Source organism: Tamandua tetradactyla, chromosome 6 (genome assembly GCF_023851605.1).
Source record: "Tamandua tetradactyla isolate mTamTet1 chromosome 6, mTamTet1.pri, whole genome shotgun sequence".
NCBI classification, from domain to species: Eukaryota; Metazoa; Chordata; class Mammalia; order Pilosa; family Myrmecophagidae; genus Tamandua; species Tamandua tetradactyla.
This window is the reverse complement of record NC_135332.1, coordinates 153339548-153355777: the sequence shown is the minus strand read 5'-3', so window position 1 is coordinate 153355777 and position 16230 is coordinate 153339548. Positions and strand designations below refer to the sequence as shown.

Genomic DNA, 16230 nt, shown 5'->3' with positions numbered 1-16230 from the left:
GCACATGAACATATTTATCAAAAAAACATGCCTAACTGGCTAAAAGTAAACCACTGGGTAAAATATTTTCAAAAGGCTGGATTGTGAGATCCCTGGAAACTTGGGGCTATGAATATAAGGGATAATCAACAAAGGTTTGGACAAAGGGAGCCAGGGTGTGTTATAGGGCCACCAATGTATCAACTGAAAGCAAGTGAACACAGCATCCACATGAGCTTTTCATAAACAGCAAAATGTCTTAAATGTATAACCTTTCTTTTGCTTCCCTTAGATGGAAACAATCAATAACCCTAGGATTGTCCCAAAGGTAATGCAGAAAACTACACATTCCTAGGGTCTTTGACCTTTGGCTGCTGCAGCCCATTATAAAGAGTCTGGTGATCCGGCGAAATTACCCTGTCCTATGCTGAGAATCACAACTCGGTAGCTCTGACCTCCAGATTTTCTTTCTTCCTAATCCCCTCTGTTCTTGGCTTCCTGTCTTTCTGTCAGGCGGCACAAAACCTTACTTAGAGCCTGGGTCCTTGGCACCAGACTGTTGGAGTTCATGCCTCAATTCGCTGAGCACCACTTGTGCGACTTGGGGCAAATTTCCAACTTCTCCATGACTCAGTTTCCTCGTCCATAAAAATGAAAATGTTTACAGAATTTAAAAAACAAAAAACTGTACTGATGCAATGAGTTAATGCACCTAAAGTGCTCAGAAGAAACTCTGGTAATGAGAAATGCTATAAATGGGTTAATTGTTATGTTGATTTTGTGGGAAAGGCAAAGGATTTGGAACCAGACTCTTGGATACAATTTTAGAAGCTACCATTTACTGTCTCCGTAACCTTGGATGAGGCACTTACTCTCTGAGCCTGTTTCCTCATCCGTAAAGTCAGATTTCATAAAATTTACTTTGAAAATTTGCTCTGCATATTAATTTAAGGCACCATATGCAAATGACCTGGCACAAAGTTGGAACTAAATAGCCACTCCTTCCCTGCTTTCTTTTCCCGCAGTACTGTGGCCACACCTGAGGCTGGGAGACCCCGCACTGAGTTTAGGAGCCGGCGCTTTCTTCTGAAGTGCCAGGCAAGAGTAGAGAGCGTTATCGCCTGGACTCTTCAGGAACGGTGACCCGGGGGAGACGTGGGAGGCAGCGGAGCTAGCGGGAGGCAGGGAGGCGGCACTTGGACTACATCTCCCGGGATGCTCAGCAAGAGGGAGCGTCCCGCCCCGCCCAGCCCAGCCCCGCACGGCGGGCGCTGCCCACCCCGCGGAGCCGAGCGGCGCGCAGAGGCTACAAGTGCCGGGGCTGGTGACTGGGGCACTTTCCCGTGGAGTCGCGCAGGGCGAAGCGCGCGGTGCTCGAGCCGCCCCGGGGGACCGAGGCCGGCGGTGAGTGGCGGAGAGTGGGACCGGGAAGATGCGCTGGGGCGAGGGCGAGAGCCGGGAGCCTGGCGGAGCAGGAGCAGGCGCCCCACTCCCTGCCGGAGGTGGCTGTCTTGCCTCCGGGTGCTCGGCGGACGCGGCCCGAGTCCGGGTGCCGGGGTCCCGCGCAGAGTTCACCCGGAATGGATTGATTGGTGGTCCCGCGGCGCTCGCTGGGGCCACCGCTGCCCGGTGCTTGCGGCGCGCCCTCAGCCCCGCGCGCGCAGGACTGATCCCGAGGTCGCCTCCCCCAGACCAGGCTCGCCGGTGCCTATCGGTTCCTATGCAGAATGTGTATTAATGCTTCTAATTGATGGCAGACGGACGGCGGAAGGTGCTGTCTTCCTGGTCTGAGGTGCAGTTTTGTTAACTGGGCTCTTAACCGGACCAGAGAGGAGAGGGAGGAGACGGAAGAAAAGAGCCTTTAGCTGATCCCCTGGGATTATCCATTCTCCTTTGAGAATGGAAGCCCCGGATTATGGAACTGCAAGGGAAATCGACTGTGCGGCTGCCCTGTCTCCCATAGAACAAGCGGGAGTCCCTCTTTTCTTTTAGAGAGAAAGGCAGGGGAAGTGAATGAAGTGGCGATTTCTCACCCCTTTGTTATAAGTTGGAAGTCATGTAAAGACTTCCAGTTTTATCCAGAGTTGTCCTTTTATCCAGAGTTGTCCAATGTGATGAGTTAATCGTGCTAAAGGTTAATCAGTGCGCCTAATGCCCGAGAGAGTTGTGAGACGATTTCATTAATAGTTGAAACCCGTTACTATTGCTTCACTCACTGAGGGATTCTGCACCAGGGGTTTGTCCCCTTACTGAAGGCCCTGGTTCGCTTATGATTTTCATACAGTTGATGTTTTTTGATGTTTTAATTGCAGGGAAACTCCGATAATAGGAGTTTCACCCCCAAACTCTGATGTAAAGCAGAGAACATGCCGGTTGCCTCCCCCGTATTGAATGAAATGAGTTGCCATCTTGACCGTAGGTGAGCCTTGAGTGTGTCTCTCTGTGTTACCAGCTGTTGGAACTGGGGCTTTTGAAGCATAATAAGCCTTAAATCATGGTTTAAATCAATTATCAAAATGAACTTGTAAGCAAAATATAAGGGGTCCTTACTTGACATTCCTCTACCTGGTATAGTGGAAAGTGAATTTTTATTCCTTGGGAAAATGGCAGGGGCAGAGAGTGTTGTACAAATGGTATCCTGCTCAGTCCAAAGTGTGGTCCCAGAAAAGTTCCTTGCTTCAGTGGGATGAGGGAGTCTCAAGGATACAGAGGGCCAGAAGGTAACCTTGGAAACAGCTGCTCATCTTGTTTACCTCAACAGAGCCCTGGCTTTATGGGTTTTATAATTTGTCTTTATTGTCAGTCTACTTAAGTAAATCTAAAATGGGTTTGTCAAAACTTCTGGATGATCAGTTTCGCATATAGTAGCAAAACATGCAGAGGGGGAGAAGTCAACCCAGTGAATGGGAATATCTGACCTGTGCCTGGAGCAGCAGCATTTGTATGTGTGGAGCCATGGGGCTGACCCACACTGGGTTTTGCAGAGATCATGGGTGTCTGTGATGTCTGCTGACTTCTGGGTGCAGAACAAGCTGGTCCCATGCAGCAGGGAGCGGATGGGGCATAGAGAGGAAGCACAGTGACCAACATGCCGTCTTTTAAACACAGGGTCGTTGACTTGGATCACTGGTGTATGAGGTGTAAAGGAAGGAGAGGTGCTGATTAAGCGAGCCCCCATTCACCCATTTCACAGCTACCCAGTCAACATGCTGAGCTCCTGCTCCCAAAGGCCTAAACCTGTAAAGGCATATAGTAATTTCATTCATGGGGATGCTCTAAAACCTAATCTGCATGAGAATCTCTTCTGAAGTAAAGAGAGTATGAACACTTAAAATCCAGTTGAGTTATTAAGAAGTCTGCTTCCCCAGGTCCTCCAGAAAAATCTTTGCTAAAAAGGGTCCCTGCTTTTTCTCATTTGTGTCTCTATACAGGAAACCTGCCTTCTCATTTGAGGGATCCTGTCACAGAAATGTGTGAGTCCTTGGATAAATTTGGCTCAGTGACGGCAGTGCTTTCTCCAGAGACACTGCCACTTCCTCCTTGCTCCTTTTCTACCCCAACCTAAGTTTCTCAGTGTTAATCCCTGTGATAAATCACAGGTATCCTCTCCCTTCTTTTATCTCTTTTTGGAGGGACTGGGGTTGAGGCATCAATGGCCTTGACTGCAAAGGGAACCAGAGACCTCAGGAACAGCTCTCCTGATACATTGCAGCCTTAGCTTCTGTGGGGTTCTTATCTAAATGTGTTGCTCTTGGCAGAATTTCCAGGAGCTGCTGGGGAATGTCTGACCAGTTCTGATGGAGCTCCACTACCTTGTTAAGAAGAACAGCCAGGTGGAACAGTGCCATGCTGTGGTTTGGAGCTCTGGAGGCCCTCCTGGTGACCAGGCAGATGTAGCAGCCACTAGAGCTTCTCTCTGCTGCCAGAGACACTGCACGTTGACACCCAGGGCAGCAGTGATGGAAGGTTCTAAATGTGACCTGTCTCCAACATTCCCCTCATCCCCTCTGCAAGACCGTGCTATTCAGCCAGATTCCTTCCCATCAGGGCCTCTCAACTCAGGGAACCAAATAACAGCAGAACGCCAAGTCTGCAACTGCTGCAGTCAGGAATTAGAAACTTCTTTTACCTATGTGGACGAGAATATCAACTTGGAACAGTGGAACCGGAGCTCCCCTTCCACAAAAGGGAATAATCATCTGGGAGATCTCGGCTGGGGAAATGCAAACGAGTGGTCCCATGAGGCTGCCATGTCCTTGATATCTGAAGACGAAGATGATACCAGTTCTGAAGCCACATCCTCTGAGAAGTCAGTAGACTATGGTTTCATCAGTGCCATCTTGTTCTTGGTCACTGGGATCTTGCTGGTGATCATCTCTTACATTATCCCACGGGAAGTCACCGTGGATCCCGACACTGTGGCAGCCCGGGAGATGGAACGTCTTGAGAAGGAGAGCGCGAGGCTGGGGGCTCACTTGGACCGCTGTGTGATTGCTGGACTCTGCCTCCTCACTCTCGGGGGTGTCGTTCTGTCCTGTTTGCTAATGATGTCTCTGTGGAAGGGGGAGCTCTATCGTCGAAACAGGTTTGCCTCTTCCAAAGAGTCTGCAAAACTCTATGGTTCTTTCAATTTCAGGATGAAAGCCAGCGCCAATGAGAACACGCTGGAGCTGTCCTTGGTAGAGGAAGATGCTCTCGCCGTACAAAGTTAATTCTGATTGTAAATTTTTTGCATCTGCCTTGGCTTTTTATATGAAACAGAAACCAAAACCCACAAACATTTCTTAAAATTAACAGTGCCCTTTATTTACCTGGCAAGAAAAGTTTTTGTTTTCTGTGTATCTTTTATTTAGGAAAAAAGCTGTGTGAGATGCATAAAAAACCAGGATCAGCTACACTTTTTCTTCTAAAAAACTGACTAATTTATGATGGCCATTAGCTCCTACTTCTATTGCAAAGTATTTCTAATGACTTGGTGTACAAATAATTTCCTTTACATGAATATGGGATATTATTCTTTGGATACTAGGAGGGTCTACACATAGTAGGGCAAATTGGCAATCCATTTTGTGAAAAAGAACTTAAGTGACCAAATTAGAAGGCTTATGTTTGATTCTCAAAGGTGCTTATCCATGTTCTTGCTAATTTTTTTTTCTTCCTGTAATTTGGTTAACCACTAAATATAGGGTTTTGAGTTTGAATATTTTGACATGTGAGGATATTGGTTATATAAAAAAAAAAACCTGTGAAAAAAATGTTGTATTTACAATTATTCCTGTGTTCAGAAGTGGTAACTAAGTCATTAGGATAATATATATAAATCATTATCAGATCAATCTGAATTTAACCCAGAATGGTAATGCTAGACATTAGCCAGCATTGCATGCACATTCTCTGGATTTAGTCAATGCGTTGCAGATCTAAATTTCATTTTCCTTTTATGATTTTGCCTTCAGACTGGTTACCAGTGCTCTTGAAGTCTTTGTTAGTGCTCACACCAGAAAGGCAAAGCATGAGGTGTTTTTTAAAATAATTTCCAGACATCTAAACATCTAGACAGCTCTGAGTCATGATTGGCTCAGGCATGCTTCCAGATGACATTTTGTTGTTGTTTGGAGAAAACTTCCAATACAATCACAGCCAGACTCTTGGGAACTGTGCCTAGCAGGCTGTAATACTTGTTCTAAACCAAGCAGCAAGTTATTGCCCTAGCATGGCAGCAGTTCTTAAGCCCACAGCCAAAAAATTAAAATAGGAAGAGAGAGAGAAGTTAGCACAACTGATTCTATGAGAACTGTACTCATCACCGGAATTCATCTCCCCCTACAATGAATGGTCCAGGCGTCATTCTGAGCTCCTTATATCCGGGTCCCTCAGTAACTGTGACCTCTTGCCTCGTGATGTTCAAACTCTCACTCTGTGAGAATCATGATGGGCAAAAGTGGGCACAACTTTGCAAAGCAAACACTGGCACTGTCCAACTGGCACTGTCGGTACAGGAATGGCTCAGGAAGGGGCTTTGCAATGCAGCCCCAGAAATATCTTGCATTTTGCAGCTTTTCCTTTGGGTGTTTCTGACCTCCTGCTGTAAAATTGTTTTAACTGCCACTACCTGTTACCAGGATCAGTGGGGTCATTTCTGAAGAGGACTGGAGCTGGGGATTAGGATGGCAGGGTGGGAATGGAAGAGTGATATAAAGAGAAAGTGATTGCTTTAACCTTATTCTAATATCTGAAATTTGTAATGTTATTGAGGACTATGGAATATGTGTGAGTACTGGGTGGCAGAGTGAGATGAACTGCAGTGAATGAGCTGTTGTGGATGACAGGGATATTGATCTGCTTGATTTGCTTGAGGATTTAATGGCGAAATGCAAAAAGGGATGATCAAAGGATAGTAAAAAGGAGAGATGACAGGTATGTGGAAAATTACTAGGTGAAAAAAGAGAAATTATGTAGACACCAGAGGAAGCCAGATGTAGCTGTTACTCTATCATACAGTACTTTTGATTCAGAAAGAAATTGGGACAATGTAAACATGATTTTTGTCTTGTACGGCTGGTTCTTTATGTGCTTTTTGAACAGACCTTTTGATTTACTGTGATTCTCATGTCATGGTTTATATTGAAGCTTCCTTACTAGTAATAAGATTTTCATGTTTGGAAAGTTTATTGATCATTGGGTCCTATGCTTGAAGACCTACTTTAGATGATGTTGCGGAAGGGAGAAAATGGTTTACTGCTTGACTGTTGAGTCCATCTGAGCTTTGTTGTGTTAAAAAGAAACTGAGCAAAGTGTGGGTCAACTGAGCATTATTTTTCTTTATTGGTGGGACAGGATGAATTAGCCAAATGGCAGACTAAACAGAATTAATGTGAGGCCACGTTTTCCCATTTTTAGAATACAAGTTTTGTCAAGTGTTAAAAAGTTTTTCAATTCTATAAAACTTATGATAAGGAGAAGAGCTAAAGCTTTTCATTTGGAGGCATTTAATGGATCTTGCAGTGCTACCAAATTATATAGAGATCTGATGTGGTCTATAGGCAACATAAAATTTCCAATTAGGAAGAGAATATGTTTGGGATGGGGGTAGGGGGGCGGAATGGTGAAGACCTAACAAGTCAGAATATGTTTCCTCCTCTCCAAGAATGCTATAAAATTTAAAATTGAAATTTAGTAGGTAAACACTACTATTTTTTTCAAATCTCGTATACATAGGGAAATCTCTTTTCTTTTAAGAATCCATTTTATATGAAGAAAGACCATTATACCAAAAGGAAAATATCCAGAATACCATGTGAATGTTTCCTTTTGTGCTGTGTAGACATAATCCAGGTAACTGCCTTAAGTAACTGTCCTGGGTATTCGGTTTGTGCAGTCCTGTCAATGCCTGAAAGCAAGATAAAGATTACCTGAATTTAAAGTGATGGTAATGCAGGCAAAGAAAAACCCTAAACTTTCTACAGTGTTGTCTACAATCTGATAAAGAATTTTTTTTATTTTCTGCTCTAAATATATTTATTTAGAAGTACTTTGGCGAGGCCAGGTGATTCATGTAACAGACATTGAACAGAGGTAGCTACTGTGTGTGGCTCTTGAATCCTTCATGGTGATTTATGACCTTACGTCTCTCCAACAGAGCTGGTTGTTATCTGTGCAGTTTTTATTGCTAGACCTGGAGAAGCAAAGCTGTTTTTTTTTTTTGGAGGCTCTGAGTTTAGGTCTCTAGGCTTTAGAAATCTAAACTCAGAGTCTTTGTCAGAAGAGAGACTCCTCCAGGGGAGGGGTCTCACCACGTGGAGGTTAGCAGGGGGCACCCTAGTGCTACCATCAGGAACAGTCCCAGGGTTGGCAGTCTCGGGGTCAACAGCAAAAGCATGACTCACACGGGCACAAGATGGAGTAACAATACTTAATAGAGAAGAGACAAAGCAAGATCAATGTCACTGGCGGGCTTTGGCCTCCCATGACCACAGGGTCTAGACCTGGTGGCTGATGCAGGAAGATGATCTATGCACACTCTCCCTGAACAGATAGAGCAGCCAGGTGGGCCAGGTGCCATAAAATGTACATACTTTAGCCTAGCCATGCCTGGTGAATGTTACCTGTGCTCCACGCAAAAAGCAAGTAGTGTGCTGGCAGGCCACTGTTCTGCTAAGGGATATGTTTTATCTCTTGGCACTCTGGAGAAGTGGAATCAGCCCACACTGATCATCTGTCTTAGGAGCCAGGCTGACACCTCTGGTCTTAGCACAAAGTTTGTTTGTGGGTCCTGGGGAAAAGCAATGCCCCATCCCCTACTGCATTCACCTTCCCAGTCTTAAAGAGAAAGTAGCTCATCGTTCAGTCCTGCCACCCAAAGGGGTGGGGACCAGAAAGAAAACTGCTGTTCTCCTCTTCTACTTGGATCTACACTCTGCTAATGAACAATTTAAACTAATGTCTGTAATAAAGCTTTCCATTTCAGGGCACTGTAAAATGTTTCAGGTAGAGCTGACAATTTTTCTTGAAATGCTGTATGTCTTTGCAGATGTTTGGAACTGTAGAAGCCACATGATACATGGTATACTTGTCCCTCATAAGAAAAAAATGTCTGTTCTCCAGGCTCCCCATTTCACAGCTGATATATGGTTCTAAACCATGAAATTCTTAGTGGCTAGTGGCTGAGGGTGCCTTTACCCAGCATGATTGCTAGGCCCCCTTGATTCTCTGCTACCTAGATATTCCTTGCCTCAAAATCACATGCTTTGCCCTGAGTCCATCCTCTCTCATACTGACTTATTTTGGAGACCATTAGACCAGTACTGGCACACGTCCTCTCAGGTGCAACCTTAGGCAGAGAAACTGCCCTACCAAGTTCATTTGTGCCTTTCCTGTTCCCCCATAGTAAGGTTGAATGAAAGAGCACCATGCCAACTGAATATCAAGAATTAAGAATCTGCACTCAAATGGCTCTACTTTCTTATTTCTTTGTGACACGCAAAATCTCTAGGCCAGAGCATTTGAACATTTCAGCTTTTATCTTTTACTTCTAAAATCATAGGCCTATGTTAGACCTTACCTGGATTAATCATGTAGCATTAAAAAGGAGCTTCTATTTCTCTGTTAGGAGAAGGTTTTGCAATCTGAAGATCAGAGACCATTGCAGCAATTTCTGCAAAAAAAAAAAAAAAATGATAAAAGAGATTCACGACTTTAGTCAATGGTTCACCTTTTTCAGCAAGATTTAATATCACCAACTAGATTCCACTGTGATACAGGAACAAGATGGATCCTTACAGTTCTCTGTCATGGGATTTAACCTTTCCCAGAATTAGGTATAAAGGATGACTACAATGAGAAGAATTTAATGAAGCCTATCTGGCTTTTCCCGATGTAAAAGGATTTAGAAGAAAAGGACTCAACACGTCATTCTCCTTCAGCTGATTTTTGACTCTATTATTTTACGGTTCATAGTATGCTATCATATTCTTTTCTTCCAACTTTTATGGACATAAGCCTTGGGAGATAATTTGCTTACTAGTGCACTGACCCTGTAAAAAGTCAGATGTTATTTAAACATGTAAAGTTAATTCCAAAAATACGTGGCTTAAACTTAAAGAGTGTACCTGTGATAGAGTATAAGTTTGTATGCTCTCAAGTCTGTGTATTATTAGGAATGTATTTTATACTTATAGAACTGTAATATCCAAAGCTATTATTAGAATAACTTTCTTTTAGGAACCTTGGCATGCCTTAATATTGGCTTTAAGAATGACAGAAGTTTTTCACAGGTCATGAATGAAAAATTTGGAATCAACCTTAGAATGAAGGTTTTGGAATGAAACCTGTTTTGGTTGTTCAGCTTCCCACAAATGTTTATTGATTTATTTTTTTAACCTCTCAATTCAGGCTTATAAATTGTGGCATACTGAGAAATTATTTTACCATGAATTATTATTTTATTTTGCAGTAACTTAGGCAACAGACAGAACTTTCCTTTGTTTCGAGTTTTAAAAATTCTGAGTTTCAGGAATAGCCAGGCTTATTTTCTCACTGCCATCTTAAAGGCTTCCTTGCCAGCCTCTAAGCAAGTGTACAGAAAAGCAAAGATGGATTATGATTATATACTGTAGTATATTTAGAGTTTTTCCTCCTTGGTTCTCTTTATATATGCTTTTAATTTTACTTTTCTTGTCAAACAAGAAAAATAACTTGATGTTTATTGTGTGCTTTTTGATACTATAAAGGGAAGTTATTGAGGTTGTGAACTTTCTCTTAAGACATTCAATATCTTATATGCTAATAGCAAGTGTGTCCTATTTTAAAATAAAACTATTATTAAGATGTTTTATTGTGTTTAACTTTTACTTAAATCTGAATTTTGATGCTGATTTGGCTTTTTAAAATTATATTTCAAATTATCTGTCAAAAAAACTCAGAACTTTTTCTTTACCCCTGATTCAACTATAAACATTCTTGATACTATCACATTGAAAATGTAAGCTCTGCTTTTCTGTTTGTTTGTTTACATGAAATAGTCAAAACTGTTTGTGTATACCTAGAATTACTTAGCATTTTTTTTTTGTAGAGTGGATCGTATAATATGGAAAAATAGGTATATTTAAAAATATATATTTCTCTGAAACTATAGACAGCTTTTGAGGGGAAACAAATATTAGAGTATGCCTCAGTTCTTAAACTTCTCTTAATCTAATCTTGATCTTGTGGTGATTTGAAACTGTGTCTACCACAGGAAACATGTTCTTAAATCTAATCCATCCCTGTGGCTGTGAACCTGTTGTAAGTAGGACATTTTGATGAGTCTGCCTTAATTATGAAGGTGTGGCCCACCTCAGTCAGAATAGGTCGTTATCCTATTATTAGAGTCCTTTACAAACAGTGAAGTTGAGACAGAAGGAAAGAGAGCCAGGATGCAAGAAGATGAAGTCAAGGAAACCCCGAAGAGAACAGAGAGACCAGGAGTGCCGCCATGTGCATTACCACATGACAAACTAAGGCCCAGGAATGGGCAGCAGCCAGCCCCAGAGCACCACAGTCTACGCAGAGAAAGCATTGCCTTGATGGTGCTTTGATTTGGGTTTCTTCTAGCCTCAAAACCATGAGCAAATAAAGTCCCATTGTTTAACCTGACTCATTTCATGGTATTTGCTTGACCAGCCTAGGAAACTTAAACAGTTCTCCATTTTCATTTGAGGGATGCATAATAATTGATATTATTAAGTGGACTTTGATTATTATGCATAAGTGCTATTAAAATCGAGAATTCTAAAGAGGCAATGTGAAGTGAGCGCCGTATATTGCTGTACCTATTAAAAATATATATGTATTGATTCAGAGTTCTTATCTACTTTAAAGGAAGAAAATTTAGTTATTTCTTCAAATATATTTTGCTAAAAGAGCTTTTGGCTTTTGTTAGCAACCTCCGGTCAATCAGAATGAGCTAAATCATGTGGCTATCACAAATCCACGGTTTCTTGCAACACAACCCTTGGAGGACAGCAGGGAAGCTGTGTTCTTTGCAGACCTTCAGAGCAGCCCCTTTTCAAATATCTCTGCTTTCCAGGTTAAAGAGAAAAGGGAGTCTGGAAAATCTCAGACACTGTGCCCCTTAAAACTTATTAGGCAGGACTAGTTATATAGTCCATTCAAGCCAGGAAATGTAGTTCCATCATGCAGTGCCCTAGAATGGGGATAAAGGAAACTATTTGGCAAATGGTACTGACTGCCTTAATTACTAAGGGCTTTGTCTTGTTAAAGAACATTATGTATCCATGAACATAAAAATTCTTATGTTCTTTAGTGATTACTTGATCACATTTTAAAATAATTTTATGTGGGGCAAAGCAAAAACTATTTTTCTAAGAACACTCCAGAAAGAGGACATGTTAGTAGTTTTTTATTAAAAATACTTATAGAGGGAAATGATCATAATTTATATTAGGATTACCTCATGGTTCTGTCATATTATTTTATCATAAGAATTAGGAGATTCAAATAAGCCAATTGTTATGCTTCCAGCTCATAGACAGGAGAAAGTAGTTAGTTTCTTGAGCATTTATTATGCATTATGCGATTTATATCTTGCCTCATTTCTCACAACATCTCTGCAAGACCAATATTATTATCTGCATTTTACAAATGAAAAACTGTAACTGAAGAATGTTAAATGACTGGTCCAAATTACACAACTAATGAGGTATGGAGAAAGGATTGTAACATAAGTCCACTTTATAAAAAAACATATTTGCTCCACGTTGGAAAGAATATTACCCTTCCTGGAAAAAAAAAAAATCAATTTATACTACCTGTTTTATTTTGTGTTTATCATTTATAAAATAAAGTAACTGTCATGTGATTTGAGAAATAAGAAACACATTCTCTAAGGTAATCTGACCAATATTTTGCTTTTAAATATTTTAAATTATCGGTATAGTTACCGATAAATGTCTCCAAATGTAAAACCAAATAAACCTATCAAAAGTCAAAGCAATCCTATTTACTGCCCCCAGTGAAGTTCAGAGGATACATGCTTATGCTGGCACTTTTCTTTGTAGCTAAAAAGAAAATGTATTCTTCCTATATGAACAGTAGTGCACATAGGATACACATATAATCTTAAGTGAAATACCAAAGATGAAGGGAAAGTCATATTTGAGTGTATATTATGTTCCAGGCATTCTGCTTCCATGTACTGTATCTTTTTTTTTTTTTTTAAGTCTTCACCAAGCATGATATAATCAGGGAAACAAATGACTTAGAGTCTGAATCTCTGTTCCTTAGCCCTTGGCAAGTTGTCTGAGCCCTAGTCTCTTCATTTGTAAAATGAGCATAATACCATTTGCCTTGCAGGGCTCTAATGAGACTTAAATAAGATTAATGAGAGGAAGACTGAGAGAGCCTCTTTCCTGTCTGTTACTTCACCATTAGATCTGCCATTTTCTTGAGAAGACTGCTTTGTAATAACAGTACCTATGTTTCTGGAGGTATTTGGGATCCTGCATTTATGTTAATTAATTACTGTCTGGAAAAAAACTGCATTGGGCCAACAGTAGATCATCGCCCATCACCATGATAACAAAGAATCATCTTCTGCCCCCAACCCCCACAACTCTCCTTATTCATCTTCCCCCTTCTTTATCATCATCTGTGTGGAAACCATTAATTTGGAGGTCTCTTCCACCATCATAGAAATGTCCAAGTAAAATTCTTACATGCCCATTCATGGGACAGAAAAATCAATCTAGAACACTCTTTTGCTTAATTATGGAGTATGATGTGCTAATATCTTATACAATACTCCCCATACCTTCAATAATCATAGCTCCAATCATCAGTCTACTGTAAAAGAAAACAATGCAATTTTGAGATATATGCACACACTGTAGTATACACTCCAAAGAAAACACTCAGTGGCTCACAGTATCACCATATAATTGTGCATTCATCCCCAATCAATTTTAGAATGTAGTACTCCAAAAGAAGAAATAAAAAAGAACATCCAAAACATTCCATACCCCTTAACTTCTCCTCCCCATTATTTTTTTTTTCTTTATTTTATTACTCATCCACCATGGTTGTCCCTTACTTTAACATGTTTTATTGTGAAATACAACATATAAACAAAAAAGCAAAAATTTCAAAGTACATCCTAACAGCTAGTTATAAAACAGATTTCAAAGTTTGATATGGATTACAGTATCCATTTTTTTTTTCCTAGCAGCTCCAAGACACTGGAGAGTAAAAAGAAATATCATTATAAATGATTCAGTAGTCATACTCATTTGTTAAATCAAAATTTCTCTGTTATAACTCCTCCTTCTCCTTTGATCTTTCTCCCAAACTTTAGGGATATTTGGGTTATGCCCATTCTGAAATTTTTCATGTTGAAAAGGGGTGTCGATAATATGAGATGAAGGGTGGACTGGGTGATATTCTTGAAGAGACTGGCACCTCTAAGTTTCAGGACTTATCTGACCTAGGAATCCTCTGAAGATTTAGGTTTCTGAAAGGTAAACTTGCTGTGTGCAACTTTTGTAGGAGTCTTTTGAATAGAAGAGTTTGCAATAGAAAAATCCCGCAAAGCCCTCTATATAGGTGAAATCCTTTTTTGTTGTTGTTGTTGCTTTCATAGTGTTAAAACTTAGAAGATTCTATTCAGTTAGCAAGAGACTGTTTTCCCACACTAACATTTGTCCAGATCTTGAAGTTTACATGCTTACATTTAGTTTATCTTTAACTTCACCCACATTCCACTAGCTTAACAAAACGAAGTCATTTGGAATACAAATGACATTAAGAACAACTGCTACAAGTTGAACTGATTATAAAAATGATAAACTCAGGAAATAATTTCCTGGTTGCAAACAGAATGAAAGGGAATTAGGAGAAACTTGTGCTGGAACCTAAACAGTAAGAGATGAGGCTAAGAGAGACTTTGAGAGATAAAGAGTTGTTAGCTATTCACCCCTATTCAGCTGTTTTGGATAATTTCAAAAAGAGACACCATTAAGCTGAGAAGAGAAGCCAGGGGTGAGAAAGTAAATATATTCAGGCTGGAGGTGGGAGAAATGTGGGGTATGGTGACTGGTACATGGAACTGATGGGAAGTAAGTAGTACAAAAGCCTGCTAAGTTTCTGAGGGATTACATTGCCAAACAACTTAGGAGCCTATGACTATGAGCCTTAAACAAGGCTTGGGCTCCCAAATTTGTACCAGGAGGAAACAGGCTGGAAAATGTATACAGCCTCCTATTAGGGTGTACTCCTTATCATGCAATTCAGATGTGACCATGGAGGGTAAAAGACAAAGAAGAAACTCCCAGAGGCCTGAACATGGAGCCTTGGAGAATACTAGACAGACAGAACCACGGCCTACTCAAGGACTACAGAAGTGCCACATAATGAGCAGAAAGACTACATAATGTTTGCCTGACAAAGTTTTCGCATTTCTAGGGATCAGTGATAGCTGTGGGAGAGTTTCTTGTGGTTATCATGTCCCTGTGCCACCACTGGAGAATGGCTGGGTCTAGATTGGGTATAATTTAGCTTTTTAGTTTATAGTTCTCCAGATCACAAGTAGAAACATCAAGACTTTATAAAGAAGACTGCATAAACTGGAATTCTTGGACTTGGATTCTTGAATTCTTGGAAGAATTATCTGAATGGATCTTTGAGTTTTCTCCCTTGGGAGTTGAATATACTCTGTCTGTAAGAGAATGGATATGCTATGGCAGACCTACCAATGATTCATGTTCCCTTTCATTTCATTTTCATTTAGATAATGGGCCCAGATGACTAGTTCACACCAATGGAAGGTGAGCAAAGTAATGTGTCATTTCCTGGTTGATGTGGTCAAGAAACCAATGTACTTTTACTCTCTTCCTCTGCAATCTGCTTGCAGTGCAAGGCTGCCCAAGAACTTTGAAGTCACAATGAAGATGGCAAATGCTCCATCAGTCTGGAAGGACTGTTTGCTCCACAGTTTTTCATGAATTTAGGCTAATAGATGCTCTTTCATCTTCAGCACTTAGCTTCCAAGATCACCCTAGGTGTCAACACCCAGCCACCAGACAGACAGAACAGAGACAGCAAGGAAATTTTTATGGGTATGGGTTTTTTTTTTTGGGTGCATGGTCTGGGAATCGAACCCCGGTCTCCCACATGGAAGTTAACCATTCTACCACTGAACCACCCGTACACCCTTATGGGTAGTTTTCACATTCAGTTGGTTAGTGCTCAGTCTCATTGCCACATCTACCTGCAAGAGAGGCAGGGAAATATAGTCCAGTAGTATGTACAGGAATAAGAAGAAATGGATTTGGTGACCAGTTAGACAGCCACTGTCACAATGTATGTTTTTGTCAGATCTATTTCCATTATTTCTGCTTACCAAAGTCTCCCTCTAATTAACTAGAGTATTTGGCTTCTTTTCTCAAGTGCAATTCAATTAAATATCTCATGGTAAAGTGTCAATTTAATTCATGTTCAGTATATAAATCATTTATTGTTGCATAAAAAATTACCCCAAAACTTAGTGGCTTAAAACAAGAAAAATAAAAATGTATCATCTTCAACGACACTTTCTGTGGGCCAGGAATTTGGGAGCAGCTTAGCTAGGTGGTTTGGGGTCAGGTTCCCTTCTAAGACTGTAGACAAGACTGCGGTCAAAGTTAGTTTAAGACTTGGCTGGGAATGGAGGATTCAGATCCAAGACGGCTCCTCATGTGGCCGGCCGGGTTGTGCTGGCTG

General features: G+C 40.9%; 1 protein-coding gene across 1 annotated transcript; it reads left to right on the top strand.

Annotated features, from left to right (window-relative positions):
• Positions 1 to 1302: 1302 nt before the first annotated feature.
• TMEM74 (transmembrane protein 74) lies at positions 1303 to 5198 on the top strand. The gene is made up of 2 exons (XM_077163238.1): positions 1303 to 1383; positions 3738 to 5198. Exon 2 carries the CDS (start codon positions 3777 to 3779, stop codon positions 4689 to 4691), a length of 915 nt encoding a protein of 304 aa, XP_077019353.1. The 5' UTR covers positions 1303 to 1383; positions 3738 to 3776; the 3' UTR covers positions 4692 to 5198.
• Positions 5199 to 16230: the final 11032 nt, after the last annotated feature.